The sequence below is a fragment of the Ruditapes philippinarum genome, unplaced genomic scaffold (genome assembly GCF_026571515.1).
Source record: "Ruditapes philippinarum isolate M1 unplaced genomic scaffold, ASM2657151v2 ctg14287_1_1_1_1, whole genome shotgun sequence".
Classification (NCBI taxonomy): Eukaryota; Metazoa; Mollusca; class Bivalvia; order Venerida; family Veneridae; genus Ruditapes; species Ruditapes philippinarum.
In genome coordinates, this window is record NW_026852748.1 from 1 (window position 1) to 23,163 (window position 23,163).

A 23,163-nucleotide genomic window follows, 5' to 3' on the forward strand; every position below is an offset into this window, starting at 1 on the left:
CTATTTGCCATTATAAGGGGATCAACCCGTACTACTTTCGTTAATGAAGCTGACAATACGAGGTCTTGAAAGTATTTTGCATTTGGTTCTTGAATAACTTGTGTTAGCCTTCCATAATTATATATAAAGGAACTTCATTAAAATAATATCTCTATGGGCATGAAACTTGGATATCAAAATAGAAAACTTGCGATAGCTGAAAACTGGAACTTGCGATATTAATTTGAACACACAGAATGTTTGATTTCACCAATATGTCGAGTAAATTTGGGAGAATCTGGTCATCGTTTAGAGAATTAAGAATTTAGGTCTTTTTGTTATTATTATATTCATTATTGTAATGTTGATAGTTGTTATTTTCTCAAAGCTATCATTATTTGACAATCATTATAGTGGTTTAGAAAGTTTACCATCAACATTTGAAATTTATGAGTAGGTGTAATGGAATCCTATCTTTGTTACAACGTCATAAAATACTTCTCACACGAGGAAAAGGTGAAAATATATTACCTCCTTGGTAGTAATTATTTCCGGAATGAATGTCACCCGGACATGGATACCATCATTTGTGAACATTATCAGGACCTTTATGTACCAGTAATTAAATGTTGTTTCGGAATTTATCGTGCACCATTAATACCTATTATCACATTATCAGAGCTAATAGTTCCATAAACGGAAAGGGGAGAAAAATAAAACTTAATTAGCTGTCAATGTGTTGGGAAAATGATTGTCTCCTAAACACAATGTCAGACGAAAAAATATTAACAAAGAAACGCTAGTTCGTGTTTGAGGTCTGATTTAAACTGATTTCAAGACATTGCCCAAACTAAAGCGTTCTATAACGAAGTCAAGGTAAACCTTTGAAGAAAATTGGTTTAAAAAAATGATAAGTAATTAGCTGGTATTGCATCACTGATCAAACATGCTAAAGGGTCAATTGTGATAACTTAACTTTACACTAATATTTCAATAAAGTCAGTTAAATGTGACATCAAATTTAAATATTTTTTTTGAGAATCCTCAAATACTTTTATTTTGAAAATTTGATCAGGGTCATATATTTATATCATGCCCGAATCATGTTTCTCCGAAGTTATGAATTCCGGAAACTTCCAATATCAGTACTTATCAGTGCGTAGTCTCACAGGTCTTCCGTTTTCAGAAGTTGCAGTGAACATAATCATTGTAAGATAAATTAATCAGTTAATTTGAGTTATGTATTTCAATAAGTAAAACCTTGGAGGAAATCATATGCACAAGAAGATTTAAATCAATGCTTTCAGTTGACAGACTGTTGTCTGATAGACTAAATTATTCAGCCGGGAGTAAGCCACTTCTTCCTTCAATAAAATAGGATACCATTTAACCAGGCAAACCTAATCCTGTATTGTTTGGCCTTATGTTAGGATTATCTTGAACCATAAATACATTAAACTCGTAACGACGACCATAAACGGACGGGAGAGAATAACAAAGAGCTAATTAACTGTCATCCTGCTGAGACAATAACCAGAACTGAAATAAATACTGACGTATATCTGATATATAATTGATTTATACTTCATTATTTAATTGATAAAACAGGTGGAACATGCCCAGTCTTTCAATAAAATTCACGTGAGATACATACTTCATTGTAACATTTGTGAAAAAATGAAAAATTCCTTTACCAGCTTAATTTAATGAATAGACAATTTTATTACCAATCGTAGTTACTGTCAAATAGATGCTTTAATATTTGGGATATCAAGATGAGCTTGAACCTGTTCAGGCCTCGATTATATTTTTCAGAGACATGTCTCGGACCTCAAGTTTTCATTGACCAGTGCTCATTCTGTGCCTGTTTCAGAACAATTTAAATATCTGAGATTAGAGTTTGAGACACTGGCGGCAAAGGCTTATCATTTTCGGTTCCAGTAGGGAAGTGTTTAATTAATAATGTTCAAAAACTTGTATCTTCAAATGAAGTATGTGTATTTTATTGCAATAACTTTTACATGTATTCTTTGGGAAAATATTCTACTTATAAAACAAGAGAACAAAGATCAAGACAATACGCCATTCTATAAAGTTTGTTATAGCATTTTGCAAAGATATTGCGCTATTTTTCAGTTGCAATAAATAACAACGCACTTATTTTTTTATTCCAGACGATGTCTTTAGGAATTCTTACTTCGAAACTTCAAGCCATTAAAAGCCTCAAAGACAGTGAATACCTACAATCATTGAGAGATCATGATTACGTCCAACGCATCCAAGATCTTGTTAAGTCTTTCTCTGGCACTGGTTTGCAGCCGAATTATAGTCACGTGACATCGCGTAAATCACGAGCTCAGCTGATACGACTTAGCGCAGCTGTATGCGGTATAGAATTGTGTTATGCAGCAGAAACCGCATTTGTAAGTCCTATCCTGTTGAAATTGGGTGTGCCGGTGGCATTCATGACTTTAGTATGGTGCGTGAGTCCTCTTCTTGGTTTCTTCTTAGTGCCAATTATGGGATCTTTGAGTGACAGGTGTCCATTGAAGCTAGGAAGGAGACGTCCTTTTATCTTATTATTTTCCTTAGGTATAATAGTTGGACTTATTCTAGTTCCAAACGGTGAAGATCTTGGAGTACTTGCTGGTGATACCGGAACTGATATAAACACTGCACGTTCAAATGACACAGCTACAATACTTAAGAGAATCAATTCCACAAACAATTTAGTTTTATTTCAGAATGGTACAAAAGCTATTTTGCGGTCCGATTTTAGCCCAGAATGGCCTTCGCCTAGGAAACTTCCACATAAACACGTTATTGGAATCATTCTGACTATTTTGGGCGTGGCTATGTTAGACTTTAATTGTGATGCCTGTCAATCACCATGTAGAACATATTTACTTGATATTAGTGTTCCAGAGGATCATTCACGTGGTCTGACGTCATTCACTGTAATGGCGGGACTAGGGGGTAGCTTTGGATATTTGATGGGAGGTATTGATTGGGAATCAACCAGCTTCGGTGCCGCTCTGGGAGGACATGTCAGAGTGGTTTTTACAGGTGTCCTTTTTCTTTTTATCGTGTTTGTCTTTCTAACCTTGACAAGTTTTAAAGAAATACCACTAAAAGATCTAGGATTTACGAAAGAGCAAACACAGAAGAAGAATAAGACCGTGAAAAAAGCAAAGTACAAAAAGTTTGTGAACGAAAGTTCTGAAGAAGAAACTGAATGGAGTGAAACTGAGCATGTGAAAGAGAAAAATGTGTCTTATGGCGCAATGCATGAAGAAACTTCTGACAGCATGAACAGTGTTAATAAATGCGATAAAACAAATAAACAGTGGAATGAGCACGAACATTCTGTCGAATCAAATGATGTTTCCGTCCAGGTAGACAACAATCAATCCGAAATTAATCAAAGGCCTCCGCTAAGTAAATCTTTATCCGAATATAGGGATTTATCCGAAGAAGTGTCACTAAAAACATACCTTCGCTCCATAGTAAGGATGCCCAGATCACTGCTGATTCTTTGTTTGACAAACTTATTCTGCTGGATGTCGCTAGTGTGTTACTCTTTGTATTTCACAGACTTTGTAGGTCAGTCAGTATATGGTGGGGATCCACAAGCACCTGTTGGCAGTAGCAAGCACCTACTATATGATGAGGGAGTTCGGTTGGGGTCACTAGGAATGTCACTATACTCATTCTCATGCGCTCTGTATTCTTTAGCCGTCGAATATCTTGTTGAAAAATTTTGTAAGTTCTTTTTATTCTTATTAATATCTCAATTTTAGATTCATGCTTCAACGGTTCAAACATAACAAAGCTCAAAAAACTTTATTGAGGTAGTGCCATTAAATTTTGAAACACATGTTATTTAAGAAACTGCGTTTTTTGTTTGTTTTTTTTTTATGTTTTTTGCATCCATGATGTATCGAGGTGTATGCAAATTATCAAAAGCTAGAGAGTTTGCCCGAATGGTGATTTTACAAACACATAATGTGCCTAGCCACAAATGAAGTCAAGTAACGACTGATTGAAGAAGTGTTAGAACCATTGCAATATGTTTGTGGCAGTGCCACATCGTAGATTTTATGATGGTCTATAGTCGTTCTTGGGTTTGTAAAGACACCTACTTAAATCATTTAACATTGTGTCAGACATACTCTGACCATTTTGCCATCTTTGATAATTAAATGAACAAATGCATATAATACAGTTTAACTGAATGTTTCAGCGGCAAAGCATGTGTATGTATTTGGACAGTTGGTATATACCGTTGGAATGGTGATACTAGCAATAAGTCGTCACCCTGTGGCTGTGATTTTGTTGTCACCGTGTGCCGGTATCATGTATGCTACATTGTTTACCATGCCCTACCTGCTTGTCGCCCACTATCATTCTAGCGGGAAGGTATGTCGTTCTACTTAAACTAATGTTGTTGTTCTTCTTTAGAACTGCTTGCATCAATTTGCATGACAATAATATGTATGTCTTTAAATTATGTTTTTTAAGGTGTAAACTTATCTTTTAATTTATTTATAATAATTTATATATGAATGTAATCATTAACATATAACCTTAACAAAAACATTAAAAATCATACATTAAATGCGTGCCCAAAGTACATTTCAGCAAGTATCCGTGAAATGATTAAATGGACGTATTGTTGTGAAATTGTAAAACAGTGAATTAAGTCTCATAAATTTGGTATGTCTTTGATTTTTTCGTCAAATAGAACCCCACCTTAAAACTCCACTGAGGTTTTTTAACATGAAGGAACTGGAAAGTTTTCCCAGATTTGATTTTTTCATTCCCTCACTCCGTGTTCCTAGAATAATTTTTTTGTGCAAAATGATCAAAGGTTACAACGCTTTTTTCAATCAAAACAGACTAGAAATCGTGTATAAATCGACTTTCAATTGAACTATAAGTATATTTGTTCCATATCTTTGGCAGATGTTTCCATTTAAGTACATAACTTGATCTTTGGGAGAATTTCAAATTCTATGTTTTCAAGCTGTTTGACCTCAATGGAGTTCCTTTAATGAAATAACAGTACATGTTTGTGCAAATACAGTCTAATTTATCCATGTCCTATTTATATATTCCAGTTCAGCAAAGACGATGAAAAAGGAAGCGCAAACATCCGGGGACTTGGAACCGATGTCGCTCTCGTCAGTAGCATGGTATTTTTAGCCCAATTCATACTCTCATTATGTATGGGAAGCCTTGTACATTTTGCCGGAAGTACTGTTACTATAGTGATTGCTGCTTCCGTGTTAAGTTTCTGCGGATCTGTTTGTGCAACCCAAGTTACCTACCTAGATTTGTAGAACTCTCTGACAAACATGTTATAGAGGACACCATAGTGTTTTTGTAAAACATGTAAGAACATGTATATAGAGATTAAATATATCGAAAATTTCAACTTAAGTGTTTGTATTCAATTTGCTAATGACATATTTATACCTTAAATCAACAGCTGAAATATCTGTCTAGAAAGTCTTATCTCAACTAAATAATAAAACGCGGTTCATGTACTTTTAGCAAAAGAAATGTTAAAGTGCACTTCTAGTGCACAAAACAGAGTCCAAACAGTAGGCCTACTTATTTTGGAGTTTTGGAGTTCCAAGCAAACACAAAATTTGCAATAAACATCTCATATGACATCATTAAATTTGCATCATTACTTATTTCACGGTTTTGGCATATTTCTATTTAGCTCGTGATGACATTGGTCAAAGTTGACTAAATCTAGACATTGACTTAAATAACGAAGTTTTCAACAAAAATAGTTTAAATCCGCAAGTCTTTTAGGGAAATATAAGAACATTTTACTCATTTCTGGAGAAAAAAATAACACGATCGATAGTCGTTATATAATTGTACCTGTCTGTAAGAATCCGAAAATTCTCAATATTCCAGTTTTTAGGGGAAAAGATTGTTACAAAGGTAAAGAAGGTTAATATATTTTACTAGAGATGAAACATTTAGTATTTTACATTCCAAACACAAGAAACTGAAGATGAAACACCATTAGTTGGCCATTTTGTAAAATGAGGTCATCATTAATCTTTGTTTTGACTTTAAAAATGTTGATTATTCTCATCATGTTTAGACGAATATGGGTAGAAATAGAATTTGTTTGTTTAGTCTATTTAATATTTCAATTTTTTATACCACGGTCAATGAACCGCAAATTAATGAGAACTGCAAATATTGCAGTGAAAACAACTTTCAATATCAATATTCAAAATATATTTCTAAGATTATATTTTACCTTTTGGTACATTAAGTTTTAAACTAGACCTATCACATAAGGTGATAAATACCACCACCAGCAACTTTGACATTTTGAAAAAAAGTGGTCTGAAGGAAAATTTGAACTCAACCTATAGTAAATGAAGTATCAACTGTGCACAAAGATTGCAATCCCAACCAGGATCTTCATATACGCTTGTTATACACCAAGTTTGATTACAATATCTCATTCCTTACTCTAGTTATTGTCGGGAAGCCATTTTTCTATTTTTAGTAACGGTGACCTTTACCTTGACCCCAGGGGTCCAAATGCAATAACAACCAGGGTCTTCATATAAGTTTGCTATACACCAAGCTTGATTGCAAAATCTCATTCCTAACTTTAGTTACTGCCCGGAAACCATTTTTTTTCTATTTTTAGTAACGGTGACCTTGACCCCAGGGGGGTCCAAATGTAATACCAACCTGTGTCTTCAAATAAGGTTGCTTATGTTGGCCGACCGATCGACCGACCGACGGACGGACCGACCGACAAGCTGACTCCTATATATCCCCGGGGGTATAACAAATGAAATCAGTATTTAATTTAAAAGTTAAACTATGAATTTGTGATCAGGGGAAGTAATCGCTTCGGGAATGTTTGGTACAAGTTAGTGAGTAAATTTTTTTGTTATATAGAACGACAGTCATACGTATTATGTAATGACAATAACATGATTTAAGCACCCGATCCAATAGACCTGTAAGTCATTATCAAATTGGAGTTAATTCTGCTGCAGACGTTAATCCAAGTTTGGCACAATCGCATCTTCTCGGTCTAGATTAATAGCCTAAATATTCCGATTAGGTTAAGCATTTTCCGAAAATATTACTGTAGATTCGCCCTCAACCCGAAATAATTGCATGATTATTACTTTTAACAATTTTTACATATTAATTAGCTGGATCAATGTTTTCCATATGAAAAATTCTAACCTATGAACCCAGAAACTTGAGGTATGATAAAAGTTGAAATTGTAGTCATCGCTTAGGCATAACACCACTAAATATTCGTGTATTGATTACTGCTCAGTGAATTCCCGGTTGGAGGTTCGTTTGAAACGGCAGGTAAATTCATATTTTTATTTTATAATTATTGATCATCGATTTAGGGGACGGGTTTTTAACAATTAAAAACATAACACAAAAGCTTCTAGATAAAAATGAAACTTAAATTTAAAAAGTCAAAATATTTTAACTTAAATTGTTACTTTTTTTTCTTTTTTTAATTTCTGAAAATTTCCCCAGCAAAGTGACCGGGGCCCCATTCGTATTTGGGAAAAGAAAGTGAAATTTTTCTATTTAAAGTCAAATTTTTAAAAAAAAACTTTTCAATCAAAAGTTAAAAATTTTTTTTTTAATTAGTTAATTTTTACTTCCCTTTTAATTTAATAAATTTTAATTTAAAAGGGGAAACGTATAAATTTCGCTGATAAAAAAAGATAGGCAAAACTTAAAGTTTACAATTTATTAAATTTAATAAATTTAATTAATTATAAATTTTTGATTTTAAAATAACAAATCAAAACTCAAAAATGCCCCCGGGAATTTTTTTACAAAAGGGAAAAAGTAAACCCTGTTTTTTACATATTTTACAGGGTTTTAACCCTTTTTCTAAGTTCCCACTGTTTAAATTTTTTCAGAACGGTTTTTCAACCCAAATTTTTTTTCTTTAAAAAGCTCAAAAACCTTTTGTAATAAAATTATTTATTTTTCAAAAGAAAAAAATTTTCCCCTTTATTTTATCCTTCATATATGCTTCATATAACCCCAGTTTTTACAAAACTGTTTTATGAACTTTTTGTTTTTGGGGGGTTTTTGGGTTTATATTTAATTTCCTTAAAGAAAAATAAAATTGTTTAATTTAAAAGGGAAATTTATTATAAAACGTAAATTTAAAAAAAATGTAAACTTTTAAAATTTTTAAGGCAAGTTTTTTTTAAATTTTCATGTTTGAAATTTTTTAAACCCTTTTGTTTTTTTTTAAAAGTTATTTTTAAAACCCGATGTTAGGCAAAATCCCTTTTCCCGTTTCGGAAAATAACCCCTTTCTGGGGTTTGGTTTTTCCGTATTTTAAACCCAAAAAAAGAAAACAAATGAAATTAAAGGCTTTCAGCTAATTTTCATAAAAAATTTTTTTTAAAAAGTTAAAAAAATTTAAAAAGTAAAGGGAAAAAAAAAGGCAAAATTTTTAAAGTTATCAATTGGGAAATTACAAAACCAAAGTTAAATTACCTAAAAAGTGGTAAAAAATGCAAAAATAGCCTTAAAATGCGTTTTTAACCAAGTGGAAAAATGTTTTAAATTTCTGAAAAATTAGCATTTTAAACGCACCCTAATATGGGAAAAAGTTACTTAAATCTTTTAAAATTTTTCCTTTTTTTTTAAAATTTTAATAATTTTTTTTAATTTGGTTTTATTGAAAAAATTTTTGACTCATCTTAGGCATTTTAGCCCTTTTATTTTAAAGGGTTTCGTTTACTAAAACACAAGTTTAATAAAGGAAAAACCCCAAAAGAAAAATTTTTAAAAAGACCAACTACTTACTTTCAGTATAAAACTCACAAAGTTCAGACCATGGCAGTTGGTGGTCGGAAGGACCCGTCTTATTCAAACTCTCTCCAGCACGGATGTGATTTCCTCCACGACTTTACATGCTCACCGTGTGAAAATGAAGGGAAAAACACAGAAGCAGTCAAGTTCTGCATGGACTGTGACGAATATTTATGTATTTCCTGTCTCAATGGTCATAATCGTTACGGAGGAACGAAAGGACACCGCGTTGTTGACCCAGCCAATACGAACCGCTCCCGTGTACAAGTAAACCGGAAAGGTTCCGACGTGCAAAGTATTACAGTGACCTGTTCCAAGCACGGCGGGAAAGTTGTAGACATGTTCTGTGGTGATCATGACGAGGTTTGCTGCGCTGACTGTCTCCAGCTAGAACATAGGTAATGTGAACGCCATGAACAACTTACTGGTCAGCGTGACAAATACTAGTAAAGAGGGCGGGTAATAATACGGCTGATATTAAGTCAGGGTGTACTGTTATTTTCTAAGAAACATGATTATTAAATCGATGAATCAAAGACCATTGATACCTCAGTTCTATTTTTAGCTCGACTATTCGATAAGAATAAGTAGAGCTATTGCAGTCACCCGAGCGTCGGCGTCGGCGTCGGCGTAACCACTTATGTTAAAGTTTTTGTAATAGTTCAAATATTTTCAAAGTCCATAGACATATGGCTTTGAAACTTTGCACACTTGTTCACCATCATGACCCCAACCTGTAGACAGGAGGAGGTAACTCTATCAAGCATTTTGACAGAATTATGCCCCTTTTTCGACTTAGAATTTACGTTAAAGTTTTTGTAATAGTTCAAATATTTTCAAAGTCCATTGACATATGGCTTTGAAACTTTGCACACTTGTTCACCATCATGACCCCAACCTGTAAACAGGAGGAGGTAACTCTATCAAGCATTTTGACAGAATTATGGCCCTTTTTCGACATAGAATTTATGATAAAGTTTTTTTATAACACCTCATATATTTACAAAGTCCATTGACATATGGCTTTGAAACTTTGCACACTTGTTCACCATCATGACCCCAACCTGTAGACAAGAGGAGGTAACTCTATCAAGCATTTTGACAGAATTATGCCCCTTTTTCGACTTAGAATTTACGTTAAAGTTTTTGTAATAGTTCAAATATTTTCAAAGTCCATTGACATATGGCTTTGAAACTTTGCACACTTGTTCACCATCATGACCCCAACTTGTAGACAAGAGGAGGTAACTCTATCAAGCATTTTGACAGAATTATGCCCCTTTTTCGACTTAGAATTTACGTTAAAGTTTTTGTAATAGTTCAAATATTTTCAAAGTCCATTGACATATGGCTTTGAAACTTTGCACACTTGTTCAACATCATGACCCCAACCTGTAAACAGGAGGAGGTAACTCTATCAAGCATTTTGACAGAATTATGCCCCTTTTTCGACTTAGAATTTACGTTAAAGTTTTTGTAATAGTTCAAATATTTTCAAAGTCCATTGACATATGGCTTTGAAACTTTGCACACTTGTTCAACATCATGACCCCAACCTGTAAACAGGAGGAAGTAACTCTATCAAGCATTTTGACAGAATTATGCCCCTTTATCGACTTAGAATTTACGTTAAAATTTTTGTAATAGTTCAAATATTTTCAAAGTCCATTGACATATGGCTTTGAAACTTTGCACACTTGTTCACCATCATGACCCCAACCTGTAAACAGGAGGAGGTAACTGTATCAAGCATTTTTTTTACTATCAAGCACTAAGAATAGTCGAGCGTTGCTGTCCTACCGACAGCTCTTGTTAGAATAATCTTGTTGAGGAATTGCACTTAATGTTTTGTTGCTTGTAACAATAACAGGCTTGTTGTCCACCGCCTTTTCGAAGAAAAAAGGGGGATATAGTAATAGGCTCCGTCCGTCTGTCCGTCTTTCCATCCGTCTGTCCGTCCGTCCGCACTCACAGGAGAGTAATTATGTGGCTAGAGGGACAATAGGTAACTGTTCTTTCTCTTTGATGTCATTCATTCCGTAATGCTTTTATGTGGCTATTTTCTTTTGTGTGGCTAAAAAGAACAATAGAGAGGACAATAGAGTAGCCCCTGTGAGAACTTCCGTCTGTCCGTCCGTACAAACCAGAGCTACATTATGGGGTTTGGTCTATTGTAGATGTCTTTGATGTCATTCATTCCGTTTCTCTTGTGGGGTTATTTTTTGCATTGTGGGGTTAAAAAGAACAAAAGAATAACAAAAGAAAACCCCATAATGTAGCTCTGGTAAGAACATCCGTCCGTCTGTCCGTCCGTCACACTTTCGTGTCCGGTCCATAACTTTGTCATTTATTGAAGGAATCTGATATAACTTGGCACAAATGTTTGTTATAATAAGACGATGTGTCATGCGCAAAAACCAGACCCTACCTCCAGGGTCAAGGTCGCACTTGCTCATTCAAGGTCAACATTGTCTATTTGAGGGTATATGTCGTGTCCGGTCCATAACTTTTTTTTATCTTTGAAGGGATTTTGTAAATACTTGCCACAATTGCTCACAATAATGAGAAGATATGTCATGCGCAACAACCGGTCATCTACCTCCAAGGTCAAGGTCACACTTGGATGTCAAAGATTAACATAGCCTGTTACAGGGTATATATCGTGTCCGGTCCATAACTTTGTCATTTATTGAAGGAATTTGAAATAACTTGGCACAAATGTTTGTTATAATAAGACGGTGTGTCATGTGCAACAACCAGACCCCTACCTCCAGGGTCAAGGTCGCACTTGCTTATTCAAGGTCAACATTGTCTATTTGAGGGTATATCTCGTGTCCGGTCTATAACTTTCTTATCTTTGAAGGGATTTTGTAAATACTTGCCACAATTGTTCACAACAATGAGATGATGTGTCATGCGCAACAGTCGGTCACCAACCTACAAGGTCAAGGTCACACTTGGAGGTCTAAGATTAACATAGTCTGTTAAAGGTTTTTTTTTTGTCCGGTCCATAACTTTTTCATATATCAAAGGATTTTGAAAATACTTGGGCACAAATCAGACAATGTGTCATGCGCAACACCTGCATCCCTACCTCCAAGTTCAAGGTCACATTTCGAGGTCAAAAATTAACATAGTCTTTTAAAGGGTATATATTGTGTCCAATGTAGAACTTCTTCATAGTTCAAGGGATTTTGAAATAACTTGACACAAATAGTCACAATAATAAGACGATATGTCAAAGCTTAACATGATAGATTTTTAAATTCAGTGTTTCATTTTATTTCTTTAATAAATTTATTGTTGCATTTGCATATCTAGCATTGATCATAATTTTGGACTGAAAATCCTTAGATCCCTGCCTCAATCTTTTGAAATAGCACAATTTTTTGCTTCATATAAAACTTCCCCGAGGCGGGGGACGTTGGTAACTCTGTTACAAATTCTTGTTACAACAGTATTAGCCTTATTCTGTTTGTCTGTTGAATGGTTCACATATTATTTATTTTAGTTCAAAGGTACATTGTGGTATTAATATTGTATATTATGTTCATACAAAGTAAGCGTTTGGCCAAGACGTTTATTTAATTACGAGTTGTGTGGCGTCTTACAAAGAGTTTATATCTAAAGTAAATTAAGTTCTTCAATTTACCAATAGATACCGTTTGTAAATGACTGGGCGAGGTACCATGTGACAAATTCTTAAATGTATCAATAATTTGTAATATTTTATCATATTTTTAGCTTCTGTCCAGACACAGCATATATACCTGATATATCAAAAGGATGCAGAAAGAGTAAGGGATATATGCGACAAAAGATGGAGAGACAGAACATAATGTCAGAACTCGAATCAATTAAAGAAAAGAAGAACGCAAATGTAGAAGTACTGGAATTGCAAAAGGAAGATATACTGACGCGATTTAAACAAGCAAGGGAAGACATGCTAAAACAATTTGATGATCTTGAAGCACGTTCCATTAGTGATGTTGAAGACAAATTCCAGCAAAACGTTTCAAGTTTAAATGATGACATTGAAAAAGTTGTCGTGGTTTGCGACACATTACGAAGCAGTGCTGATGAATTAAAAAATGAACAGAATGACACCCAGGCCTTTGTTCTATTAAAAGCCGAAAAGAAACATATGTTGGATATAAAAGATTCAGTAGAGAAATTAAAATCAAAGAATTCGTTGAAATTAGATTACAAATTATACGAACAAGTAGACAAATGTCTTGTCAGTTTAAATGCTCTTGGAAGATTTACAAGTAACAAAGTGAAAAGTAAATCCTTTAGTATTAAAGATGATAATGATAGATTTCGTTGCAACGTAAAAGGCCTATGTCAGTTAGATGATGGGTCAATTGTCATAGCTGACGCTGCTAATGTTAACATTATAAAACTTGGACCTTCATACAGACTTGTAGAAAAATGTGTTATGCCGAGCCAACCATGGTCCGTTTGTAAATTTTCCAGCAGCGAAATCGCAGTTTCATTGTGCAATGAAAAAAGTATCCAGTTTGTGAAAGTGAAAGGCAAAATGCAACTTACAAGGTCCTTTAAGGTGACAGAAACTTGCACTGGACTTACCTCGTCCGGAGACACATTATTTGTCGGGCCTTTCAACAGAAAACAAATTCAAGCTTATAATCAATATGGAAAACTTCTCAGGACAATAAATTTATCCATTGGCGTCTCAGGATTTGAACCTTGGAGCATTGCAACTTTACAAGGCCTTCCATCCATATATGTGGCCTCCCGGAAGGAAGGCGTTTTTTCAGTAAATATTGGAAACGGCACATGCGAAAAGTTACGTATCCCAGACCTTTGCTTTGCAAACGGTATCACAGTGTCAGAAAATGGCCACGTAATTGTGTCATGCAGTGAGAGCAACAAGATTTTCTCTTACAACGTGGACGGAAGATATCAAACCCTTTTGACTAAAGCTGATGATGTCATTGCCCCGCAGGCCTTGTTCTACAGTCAACAAAAAGGTCTTATACTGGCATCTACAGATACAGATGCTATAAGAGTTTATCCACGAATCAACCAAGCGCTTGTATGAAGACGGGCCGTTGACATTGACTCTTTCAGCGAGCATTACAGTCACGAAAGTATACATGTTCAAAAAGTTTTGAAATAGTTTCGAAAAGTTTGACCGGATGTACTCGTCGGGCATTGCTCTTCACTTGGAAGTGCAAAATTTAGTCCGTTGTTTTCACATTTCATGAAACAGATCCTTTACCGACATGTGATTCTAAGCGAAAAGAGTTTCTTAAATTTGATTAATAACTATAATTATTTTGTACATAAAGTGTAACGTTTCAGTAAGTGTATCTTACTAGTATTACAGTCTGTCTTAACGCCCGCTTTCTGAATTCGCCATATTATCAGGTTTAATCATTGTTATTCAAACTGATTACTGAAAGTGACGTTTGCAATAAGTAACGTTAGCAATTATTTACATTTGTGTTATATAGCAGGAATGTGTAATCCATTATCTGGTTAAAGTAAGTTCTTTCATAAATATTAAAATTGTATAATTTGTGAATTAATAGAAAAAAATGGACCTGTTTCAGTCCCATTGCATTAGAAATGACAGCCTTTGAAGAAGGTGGCATACCCAAACTTTGGTCCCGTGTAAATTAATTATCAATTAATAAAAAACGGCGTTTTGAAGGAAATAAAATATGTATCTTTGACATTGGAATTCTTTATTGTCTGTGAGTAGGAATGTGCAGTAAATCTGTATGTTTACATGAAACTAAACACTGGGTGGCTTTATATGCACATTTATTTGTGTCTCTCCAAAAGGAGAATCAAAGTATGAATTTTGCAGCAGCTTGAAACGCTAGTAAGAGACTGAATGGATTTTGTGAAAAGCTAAATAAAAGGTGGTAACTGAATCTACCGATGTGACTAGTGCAGACCAAGATCTGCCGGCGCCTCCGTGCGTCTGATCATAGTTTACACTGTCTGCTACTCTGGTCCAAAAACTGCTTTTTATCAGGTACCTATAGCCCTATAATGTTACATGTTTGCATGTTTGAGCGGTTTTAAAGTATGTAAACATCATTTATGATAATATCATAAATAGAGGATATTGAACGAGTGTAGGTGCAATTCTGAATTTAATCTAGCGACCATAATATTGTTTTATTCAACGAATTCAATAAAAAAAAATAATATAAATCTCTTCAATGGTGAAACCAAGATAACAAGCAAAAGTCAAGACAAGTCTGGAAAAAAGTTTCTTTTATATATCATTTTTTCAATCATTTAAACCATTCCAAATGCGGGGAGGTAACTTAGTTTTCCTATTTTGCATTTTCTACTTCCTCTTTCGCTTCGCCATTGAGCCGGTGACCTACAATTCTGTTAAACTGTAAAACAGACGACGTATGTATCATGTTTTTTATATTTATGAAATTATATTTGTTTTTAAATTGTTCTATTTCATTAATGTGTTGTTGTTGTTGTTGTTTTTAAATATATTACATTATTGATGTACTTCATTCAATAAAAGTAATGTTAATTTAATAACAATCAATATATCTACTACCCAGTTGTCTGCATAATTGAGATGTTATACAATAATGTAAACTGCCGATCAGTAACTAGAATTTCCATTGATTTCGGCTTGATTTTTTTTATATTTTATCTTGAAATCCCCGAAATGAAGGACAGCTTCATGCGTAACAAGGACAAGGTCATTGCACAAAATTCAGGGGAGGTGGTAGGATGAGCTGCTCTTGACACTTCTTATCAAACATTGCAGATAGTTTATCTGTACTTTATTCAATTGAAAGGATTGTAAGAGATGTTCGTTCATTTAAGCCTGCGTAACATTTTTGTAGCTTTGAATTTTTAGCAGTTTAAGGTATATCATCTTTAAGTGCGGATGGTGAGTGCAGACGAGACTATACTGGTGGCAAATCGGGATTGATCGTATCACATTTATTATGTATTCAAAATCAGAACATACGAGGTTATAAATTTTATACGTACTATCATAATATTTTTTTCTTACTAAATTATGATGGAGAAATAGTTGTAAATCATTTTACTTGCGTTTTCGGTGTATTGAGGGGCTATTTCCGTTGAACGCTGTACAATAGTGATTGTTTGTTTGTAGTCTACGGCACATGAAAGGTTCAGATTGTGTTTATGTGTTTACGGCACCTTAAATAAGAGTAACTTACAACAACAAGTATTCTACACATCATCATAATTACATTGTATTTTAATTATTATAATAAATTACAGATAACTCTGGTTCTACAATGGCGGTGGGTGGTCGAAAGGATCCGTCATATGTCAGTTCATTGGAACATGGAAATGACTTCCTGTATGATTATACATGTTCTCTATGTGCGGCAGACGGCAAAAATAAAGAAGCTGCTAAATTTTGCATCGACTGCGGCGAATATCTGTGTGGAAATTGCCTAAACGATCACAACAAATTTCCAAAGATGAAGTCGCACAAGGTTGTTGACCCTTCTGAACAAAGTACTATATGCAGGACCAATCAAACAACTTCCATTGCGCCGACGATAACAATTTGTTGTGAAAAGCACAATGGAAAACCTTTAGAAATGTTTTGCAGTGATCATGACGAGGTCTGTTGTGCTGTTTGCATTGCATTATATCACAGGTAAGATCATATGTGGAAATACCCCGGTATTTTTAATTTCTGAAAATTGCTTGTCCAACAGTTTTAGGCAGAAGTTGCCAAAACGTACAGCATATCCTAATTAAGATATGTCAAACATATTGGCCATTTTTTTGGCAAGATTCGCACAACAGAGACCAGCGAGATTAATGAAAAGATGATAACTTAGATTTCACAATATTGTTAACTTATTTAAAGATGTTGGCACAGTACATTGTATTTTTGATAAATAGATGCACAAAAACTTCATTTCATGTTTGTTTAATTTGGCCTGAGAGAAGCTTTTACCACTTTTTCACGAGTTTATTGATTGTTTTTCAGCGTGTGTAAAGGCAGATACTATATCCCTGACATATCAATTGATTTTAAGAAAAGAGAAGAGTTTATACAACAAGAGGCTACCGGACAGAGCATTCTTTTAGACCTGGAGTCAATTAAACAGAAGAGACAAAAAGACATTACACTATATAAAACACAGAAGAATGTCACCTGCACATATTTCAAACAAATGAGAGAAGATATCTTAAAACAATTTGATGAAATTGAGAAACGTTCAGTCGAACTTGTTGAAAAACGATTTCAACAAAAGGTCGCAAATGCTTTGGAAGATATTACGAAAACAGAGGAAGTTTACAAGACCTTGAAGGTTAACGTAGAAATAATAAAAACTGCAACAAATGATTCTCAAGCCTTCGTCCTAGCAAAAAGGGCAAGAAAGTTTGAAGCCACTTCTAAAGCATTGATACAAGGGATTTTAGCAAACAAAGATCTACCATTTAATTTCAAAATGAACGAGGATGTAAGAAATTGTTTAAGTGGTTTCAAGGATCTAGGACATTTCTACACTGCTTCCAAATGTGAAGTGTTCAGTGTTCAAGATAAAGATGAACAACACCGATGCGATATCACAGGTATCTGCCAGCTTCAAAATGGCGACCTTGTCATTGTGGACGCTGCAAACCAGAGCATAAAGAGGCTTGGACCTATGTATATTGTCACTGATAAATGTAGGCTATCAAGTCAACCATGGTCAGTGTGTAACGTTAGTGACACTGAAGTAGCAGTTTCAATGTGTAATGAAAAAAATATCCAGTTTGTATCAGTTAATGGTAAAATGAAGCCTTCCAGGTCATTTAGAGTAAAGGACACATGTACTGGACTAGCATCATTCCAAGACATGTTATATGTTGGGCTTTTCAACAGGAAACAGATTCAGGTCTATGATAAAAGTGGGTTTCCAGGGACCACTTTGGATTTTAATGTCGCTGTGCCTTGGTGCATTGCTGTATCCAGTGATTCTTCAAATATTTTTGTCGCTGCACAAAAGGGTGGTGTATTTTCATTTGATTTGAAGAATCAGAGGCCTGTGAAGATTGATGTTCCTGAAGTGAAGGTTGCTGGTAGTGTTGCTCTTACTGCAAACGGTAGTTTAATTGTGTCATGTCAACAAACCAACTGCATCATACAGTATACAAGCAATGGTTGTAAAACCTTGTTGACAAAAGCTGATGGTATCACCAGTCCTCAAACAATTTTCTTTAACCAGAAGCAAAAGTTAATTGTATCATCTAAGAATGCAGATGCCATCAAGGTGTTTACCGAAGTTGATCAGTTACTTATTTAACTTGTACATGCAATTTCTGAAATCATTCTTGAACAATATACAATGTATACCAAAACAAAAAGGAAACTGGGATACTGTTGTAAATTGGCTTTGGAGAAAGACCGCACATCTAGTTGTGTGAATGACATAAAGATAATCAATGACATTAATGTTCTATCCTTATAGAAAATAAAACACAACAAATAAGCTGTCGTTGTAAATATCAATTCTTTTTTTTTTTTATATCCTTTTAAATTAATCAGTACTCTAAACAAATTTCTTCTCTGGTGTTCTAATTAAACCTTAAACATATAGAAAATAAAACACAACAAATAAGTTGTTGTTGTAAATATCAATGCTTTTTTTTAATATCCTTTTAAATTGATCAGTACTCTAATAAAAAAAATTTCTTCTCTGGTGTTCTAATTAAATCTTAAACATATAGAAAGGAAAATCTTTTTTGAGAGACCTTATCAACTAGAGTACTACTTTATGAGACAATATTCAAATTGTACACATACTGTATACAAATGACACCCAAGGGGCACCCCTGAGGTCTCCACAAGGAAGTCAGCACATGACCGTAGCAGTTTCACTACATTAGTGTTACACGAATCCCAGGAAACAAACAACCGAAACAAATTTTTACATGTTACAGGGTGAGAAAATTATGCAGCCTTGTTTTAAACCTGGGATCTCTGAATAGCATTCCACAAATCTACCTACTGAACTCTACTGTTGCCAACACATCTCCCCTATTAGAACAGTTCTATAATGCGACATGTTAACTATGGAGATTATATGCACTTTATCCTATTTTGGTGCCATATTAAATGTGATAGCTATGGCTTTAGTCAAACGACAGGAAAAAAACTAGAGTGCTGTGGTAATGATTTAATATAATTAAGAGAATAACGTAAAAAGTTGAAAAATTAGAAAGAAGAAAATGTGGAAGATATGTCTCCATTAATTGTTCTTCCACTAAATAAGCTTTTCTATTAGAAAACACCAAATGCCATCCTGATGCATTATACGAGCATGAGCAGGAAACCAAGTAGAACAAACATTTGATAGCTGTCTCACATTTTGTTGTTTGGTTTTACAACACGCTAACCTGGGTTAGGTCATATACCGCCAAAACAGGAAAGATGATTTTGACTAACCTTGGTGTGTCAAACTTGAAGCAATACCTGAGGTCAAAACCACCTCACCTGCTGGAGCTAAGAAATGAATAAACTCCAATAATTCAAACTAATTTACTGGCCTCTTACTATCATGCAGGGTTAAACGGTGGTGGCATTCAGATACCTGATCAACCCATAAAAGCAACCCTTCAGCAACAAGGGGCGCTTCCTCACCTGAAAGAATCCAAAATCTAAAGCAAATTTGAATCCACATTACTGCGACTTATTAGGAAATCAAATAATTAATCAAACAACAACTTACAAATTTATATATTTATTGTAATACATTATCTTTCTTTAAACAGAAGATTCCAATATATACATTCTTTAATATGTTTTCATAAAATTTAAAAACTATTCAAAACAACCAACAGCTTCAAAATAAACATCTACTAAAGACAAAACTAGTGACAGACAAAGTGTCACAAAACCAGATTTGCCACAAATTTGTTTTATTTAGGAAAAAGATATCGATTTTGAGTGCAATGTTGTAGAATAATGCACGTTGGGAGTTCAAATGCACAGGAATATAATCGTGCAGGAATATAATCACAAAGGCTGATAGGCTTGAGTGATAAATTACAAAGAATTTGAACGATAAACCATGCATTATTATAACTGAATGCAAGAAAAATATATATCTATTACCATTCTAACATGCTTATCAAAATGAGAATTGATAAAAATATGTTGAACTACATTGAGCATAGAAGTAATTTTCCAGATGTCATTTGGTTTATTGACGTCATATGATGTGTAAGCATTCGTTTTTTTATGCTGTATATATTGTGTTATAATGCACTTTATTGCCCTATCTGTTTGATAGGAGAATAGTGTGAAACGTGTTAGAATTTGTTTATCAGCACATCAACACAATTTAGGTCAGCACCCATTAACATTCAACAATCTATAACAAGATTTTCCTATCAGTAAATCTGGTTAAAAATGATAATTTCTTTTAATGTTACATAAATAGATGAATGACAGACATGAAATGTGTACAATGACAAGAAAATAAAAGTTTTTTTTGTTTTTTGGTTTTTTCCACCCAACAAGGATAGGTGAATGGGCGTTCCACTTTACTGATGGAGGGAAAACTTTTGGGGGCCCTTCCGTGCTTTTTTTAAGCATGAAAAAAGCACCTAAAATAGAACCCCCCCGACGTCCCATAAAACTAGCTGGATAGTTTCCTATATTTTAAAAAATCCCTAGTCTCTTTCGGGTTTTGACCCAAAGAGGTGAGGGGGGGAAGTGGTTTAAAGTGAACGACCCTTAACCCCTCGGTCCCGGGTGCCCCGAGACAAAATAATTAAAAAGATATAATTTTCAAAAGTTAAAACAAAGGGGTTTTTTAAGGAAAAGGCGGTTGGGGTTTTTCAATAAGGTTTTAATTTTTTAAAAATTACAACAAGGGGGCAAAAGGGACGCATTTTTTTTTATTTAAAACAGAAGGGGAAATTAATCAGTTAAAAATTCCCCCACTAGAAATTTCGGACTGCTTAAAATTTTCTGGATCTTTTGGGCAGTTTTACCAAACCCCTATCACAAAAGGCAAGTTGGGGGAAAGATTTAAAGTCCATTAAATTTTTTAAAAAGTTTTTTGGGGAAAAAGAAAAAAACTTTCAACAAAACTTTTAAACAAAAAAAAAATTTTGTTTTTTTTGGGGTTTACTTAGGAGCCCTAATTCCAAATCCAAAAACCCAAACTTTGAGTTTTTGGGGCCCCCTTGGGTAGTTAGCTACACTTAAACCAAATTTTTTTGGCCCAAAATTTTTAAATTTAAAAAGCATTACAAATTTTTTGAATTTTTAAAATTTAAATTTTGAAAAAACCCAATTTTTTTAAAAAATTTTTTAAAAGGGTTTAAAAATTCCAAATTAAAGGGGAAAAAGGGAATTAGAAAAGGATTTCCCAAGGGGGTTTATTTTTTTTTCCTTTACCCTCATTTTTTTTAAAATTTTTTTAAACAATTTTTGGGCCAAAAAAAATACAAATAAAAAAAATTTGGGAAAATAAATTTTCATGGAAATTTTTTTTAAAAAATGTAAAACGAGATTGAAAGGTTTTTTATTTTAAATCACCTGAAAAAATTCCCCCAAAAGCAAGAAAATTTTTCATCATTTTTTAAATTTAAAGTTTAAAAAACACAAAAAAATTAAAAAAATGGGGAAAAAAATAAAACCCCAAACCCTTTTAAAAAAAGGGATAAAAGGGTTTTGTCATAATTAGAAATTTTTGACCCCCTGTTCCCCCTGCAAAGGGATTTTTCAGTTTTGGGGGTTTTTAAAATTTTTTTTTACCAAAAATATGGGGGAAAAAAACTCAAAAAAAATTTTTTTCCCTTTTTAAAACAAAGACTTTTTTATTAAAACAAAGATATTTTTATTAGAACAATGATTTTTTATGAGAACTATGATTTTCTTTAAAATTCAGAACTAGGTTTTTATCATAAGAACAAAAAAGAACAAAGTTTTTATCATATAAAAATAAAATCTTAATATGGATTTCCAATTAACCAACATAAAACAATCTACAAACAGCAAGTTATAGTCTGAACACCAAGTCACCTGAAATACATTATATTTTGGCGAGTCTATCAAACAATACATTTTAATAGTAACTTCTCAATTTCAAATATGGAATGTACAAAAATATATAACTTGGTATTAGTAAATACACAAATTCTACACACCTTTATATATGCACCAAATATCAGTAAAGTTAAAAGAATGTGAGCTCTCCAGGTAAAACTATTGTATATGTTATATTTGTATATATACATATAAACACATTGAGGAGCATTCAATAAAAACATTCAAAAAATTTCGAAAAAAAAAAAGAAAAGAAAAGATGACAAAGGAAGACAGACATAGATAGCACTTAAGAGTAATACTCTAAAAAATATTCCAGTAGAGAACTCCTGTATTCTATATTGTGGGATAAGTGCAAAACAACTGTATCTTGTTCTTTACTTTCTTTACTTTCCAAGCAGTGATTGTTTTTCCTGCATTTTACAGCCGAATAAAATCTGTTCCCCCTAGCCCTAAATAGGTATATTTTCCCCTAAAAATGCTACTATTTTTCCCCTAAAATGCCCTTTGCACATTTTTCACTAGAGCCATGACTTAACAGCAGCTGACTTATATCAGCTTAAGACAGAACACTGTCCCAACAGATAGCCCTGCATGTATCATGGATGTTAAATTGAATTGAAATTGAATATTCTAAAATATGTGTGGGTAAACCATTCTCAGTTGTTAGAATTTGATTTTCCCCTTTTCTGATTTATCACGCTATATTTTCCCCTTCAGAAAGCCACAGGTTGTTTTGAAAATTGAAAAAAAAATCACTGCCAAGTTACGATCATTTTGCACTATGCCTGCAATCTGTCGATAGAGCACACACACAATGAATTAAAATGCTGCATTTAAAACAAGAAAGAAAAACAAGCAATTTATGTAATGCTCTCCCTTGCTGTAGTTATCTTGTAATACTATCATCAAAAACTATCACCTCTCCCAAAAAGTCATAAAATTGTCTCTGGCAAAGTATCTTCTCTCTTTACTATAAATACTAGCAACTTACATCATAACAATTACACCAGTCGCATGCTTTGTAACTTACAGTCAAACCTGCTAACAGTGGAGTCTTACAATGTAGACTTTTTGCTGTGGAGAAAAATCCGACATGTTCCTGAATAACTTAAAAAATGATATGAAGTATAAGAAACTAAGTTGAACACTTGCTGTATGTCCCGCAGAGCTTCCAATATGTGGAATGTATTGTGTATTGTTAAATTTTTGCGCAGGTTTTCCAGCTATCATTATTTTTCACCGTAACTGTCTACACACTGATTTCTAT

At 33.7% G+C, this 23,163-nt stretch overlaps 3 protein-coding genes across 4 annotated transcripts; all 3 read left to right on the forward strand.

Moving 5' to 3' along the window:
- The first annotated feature begins 2,147 nt into the window (after positions 1-2,147).
- LOC132723443 (proton-associated sugar transporter A-like) lies at positions 2,148-5,404 on the forward strand. The gene is made up of 3 exons (XM_060708171.1): positions 2,148-3,741; positions 4,223-4,398; positions 5,100-5,404. Exons 1-3 carry the CDS (start codon positions 2,157-2,159, stop codon positions 5,319-5,321), a joined length of 1,983 nt encoding a protein of 660 aa, XP_060564154.1. The 5' UTR covers positions 2,148-2,156; the 3' UTR covers positions 5,322-5,404.
- Positions 5,405-7,155: 1,751 nt separating this feature from the next.
- On the forward strand, positions 7,156-14,110 carry LOC132723454 (uncharacterized). Its single transcript, XM_060708182.1, has 3 exons — positions 7,156-7,356; positions 8,843-9,240; positions 12,587-14,110. Exons 2-3 carry the CDS (start codon positions 8,867-8,869, stop codon positions 13,905-13,907), a joined length of 1,695 nt encoding a protein of 564 aa, XP_060564165.1. The 5' UTR covers positions 7,156-7,356; positions 8,843-8,866; the 3' UTR covers positions 13,908-14,110.
- Positions 14,111-15,111: 1,001 nt separating this feature from the next.
- LOC132723465 (uncharacterized) lies at positions 15,112-18,344 on the forward strand. Of its 2 annotated transcripts, none has more exons than XM_060708191.1 (3): positions 15,112-15,241; positions 16,109-16,496; positions 16,836-18,344. In XM_060708191.1, the coding sequence occupies exons 2-3, from the start codon at positions 16,126-16,128 to the stop codon at positions 18,136-18,138; spliced, it is 1,674 nt and encodes a 557-aa protein (XP_060564174.1). In that variant the 5' UTR covers positions 15,112-15,241; positions 16,109-16,125; the 3' UTR covers positions 18,139-18,344. The 2 variants fall into 2 exon arrangements, with proteins under 2 accessions (XP_060564174.1, XP_060564181.1); XM_060708198.1 differs by lacking the exon at positions 15,112-15,241 and adding an exon at positions 15,711-15,830.
- The last annotated feature ends 4,819 nt before the right edge of the window (positions 18,345-23,163 follow it).

What these genes read in the sequence shown, in the direction of transcription:
- LOC132723454 (XM_060708182.1), top strand. Translation starts at nt 8,867, where the DNA reads ATGGCAGTTGGTGGTCGGAAGGACCCGTCTTATTCAAACTCTCTCCAG. An exon ending in TGTCTCCAGCTAGAACATAG is followed by an intron (nt 9,241 to 12,586) that starts GTAATGTGAACG and finishes TCATATTTTTAG; the next exon opens with CTTCTGTCCAGACACAGCAT.
- LOC132723443 (XM_060708171.1), top strand. Translation starts at nt 2,157, where the DNA reads ATGTCTTTAGGAATTCTTACTTCGAAACTTCAAGCCATTAAAAGCCTC. An exon ending in ATATCTTGTTGAAAAATTTT is followed by an intron (nt 3,742 to 4,222) that starts GTAAGTTCTTTT and finishes TGAATGTTTCAG; the next exon opens with CGGCAAAGCATGTGTATGTA. An exon ending in ACTATCATTCTAGCGGGAAG is followed by an intron (nt 4,399 to 5,099) that starts GTATGTCGTTCT and finishes TATATATTCCAG; the next exon opens with TTCAGCAAAGACGATGAAAA.
- LOC132723465 (XM_060708191.1), top strand. Translation starts at nt 16,126, where the DNA reads ATGGCGGTGGGTGGTCGAAAGGATCCGTCATATGTCAGTTCATTGGAA. An exon ending in TGCATTGCATTATATCACAG is followed by an intron (nt 16,497 to 16,835) that starts GTAAGATCATAT and finishes ATTGTTTTTCAG; the next exon opens with CGTGTGTAAAGGCAGATACT.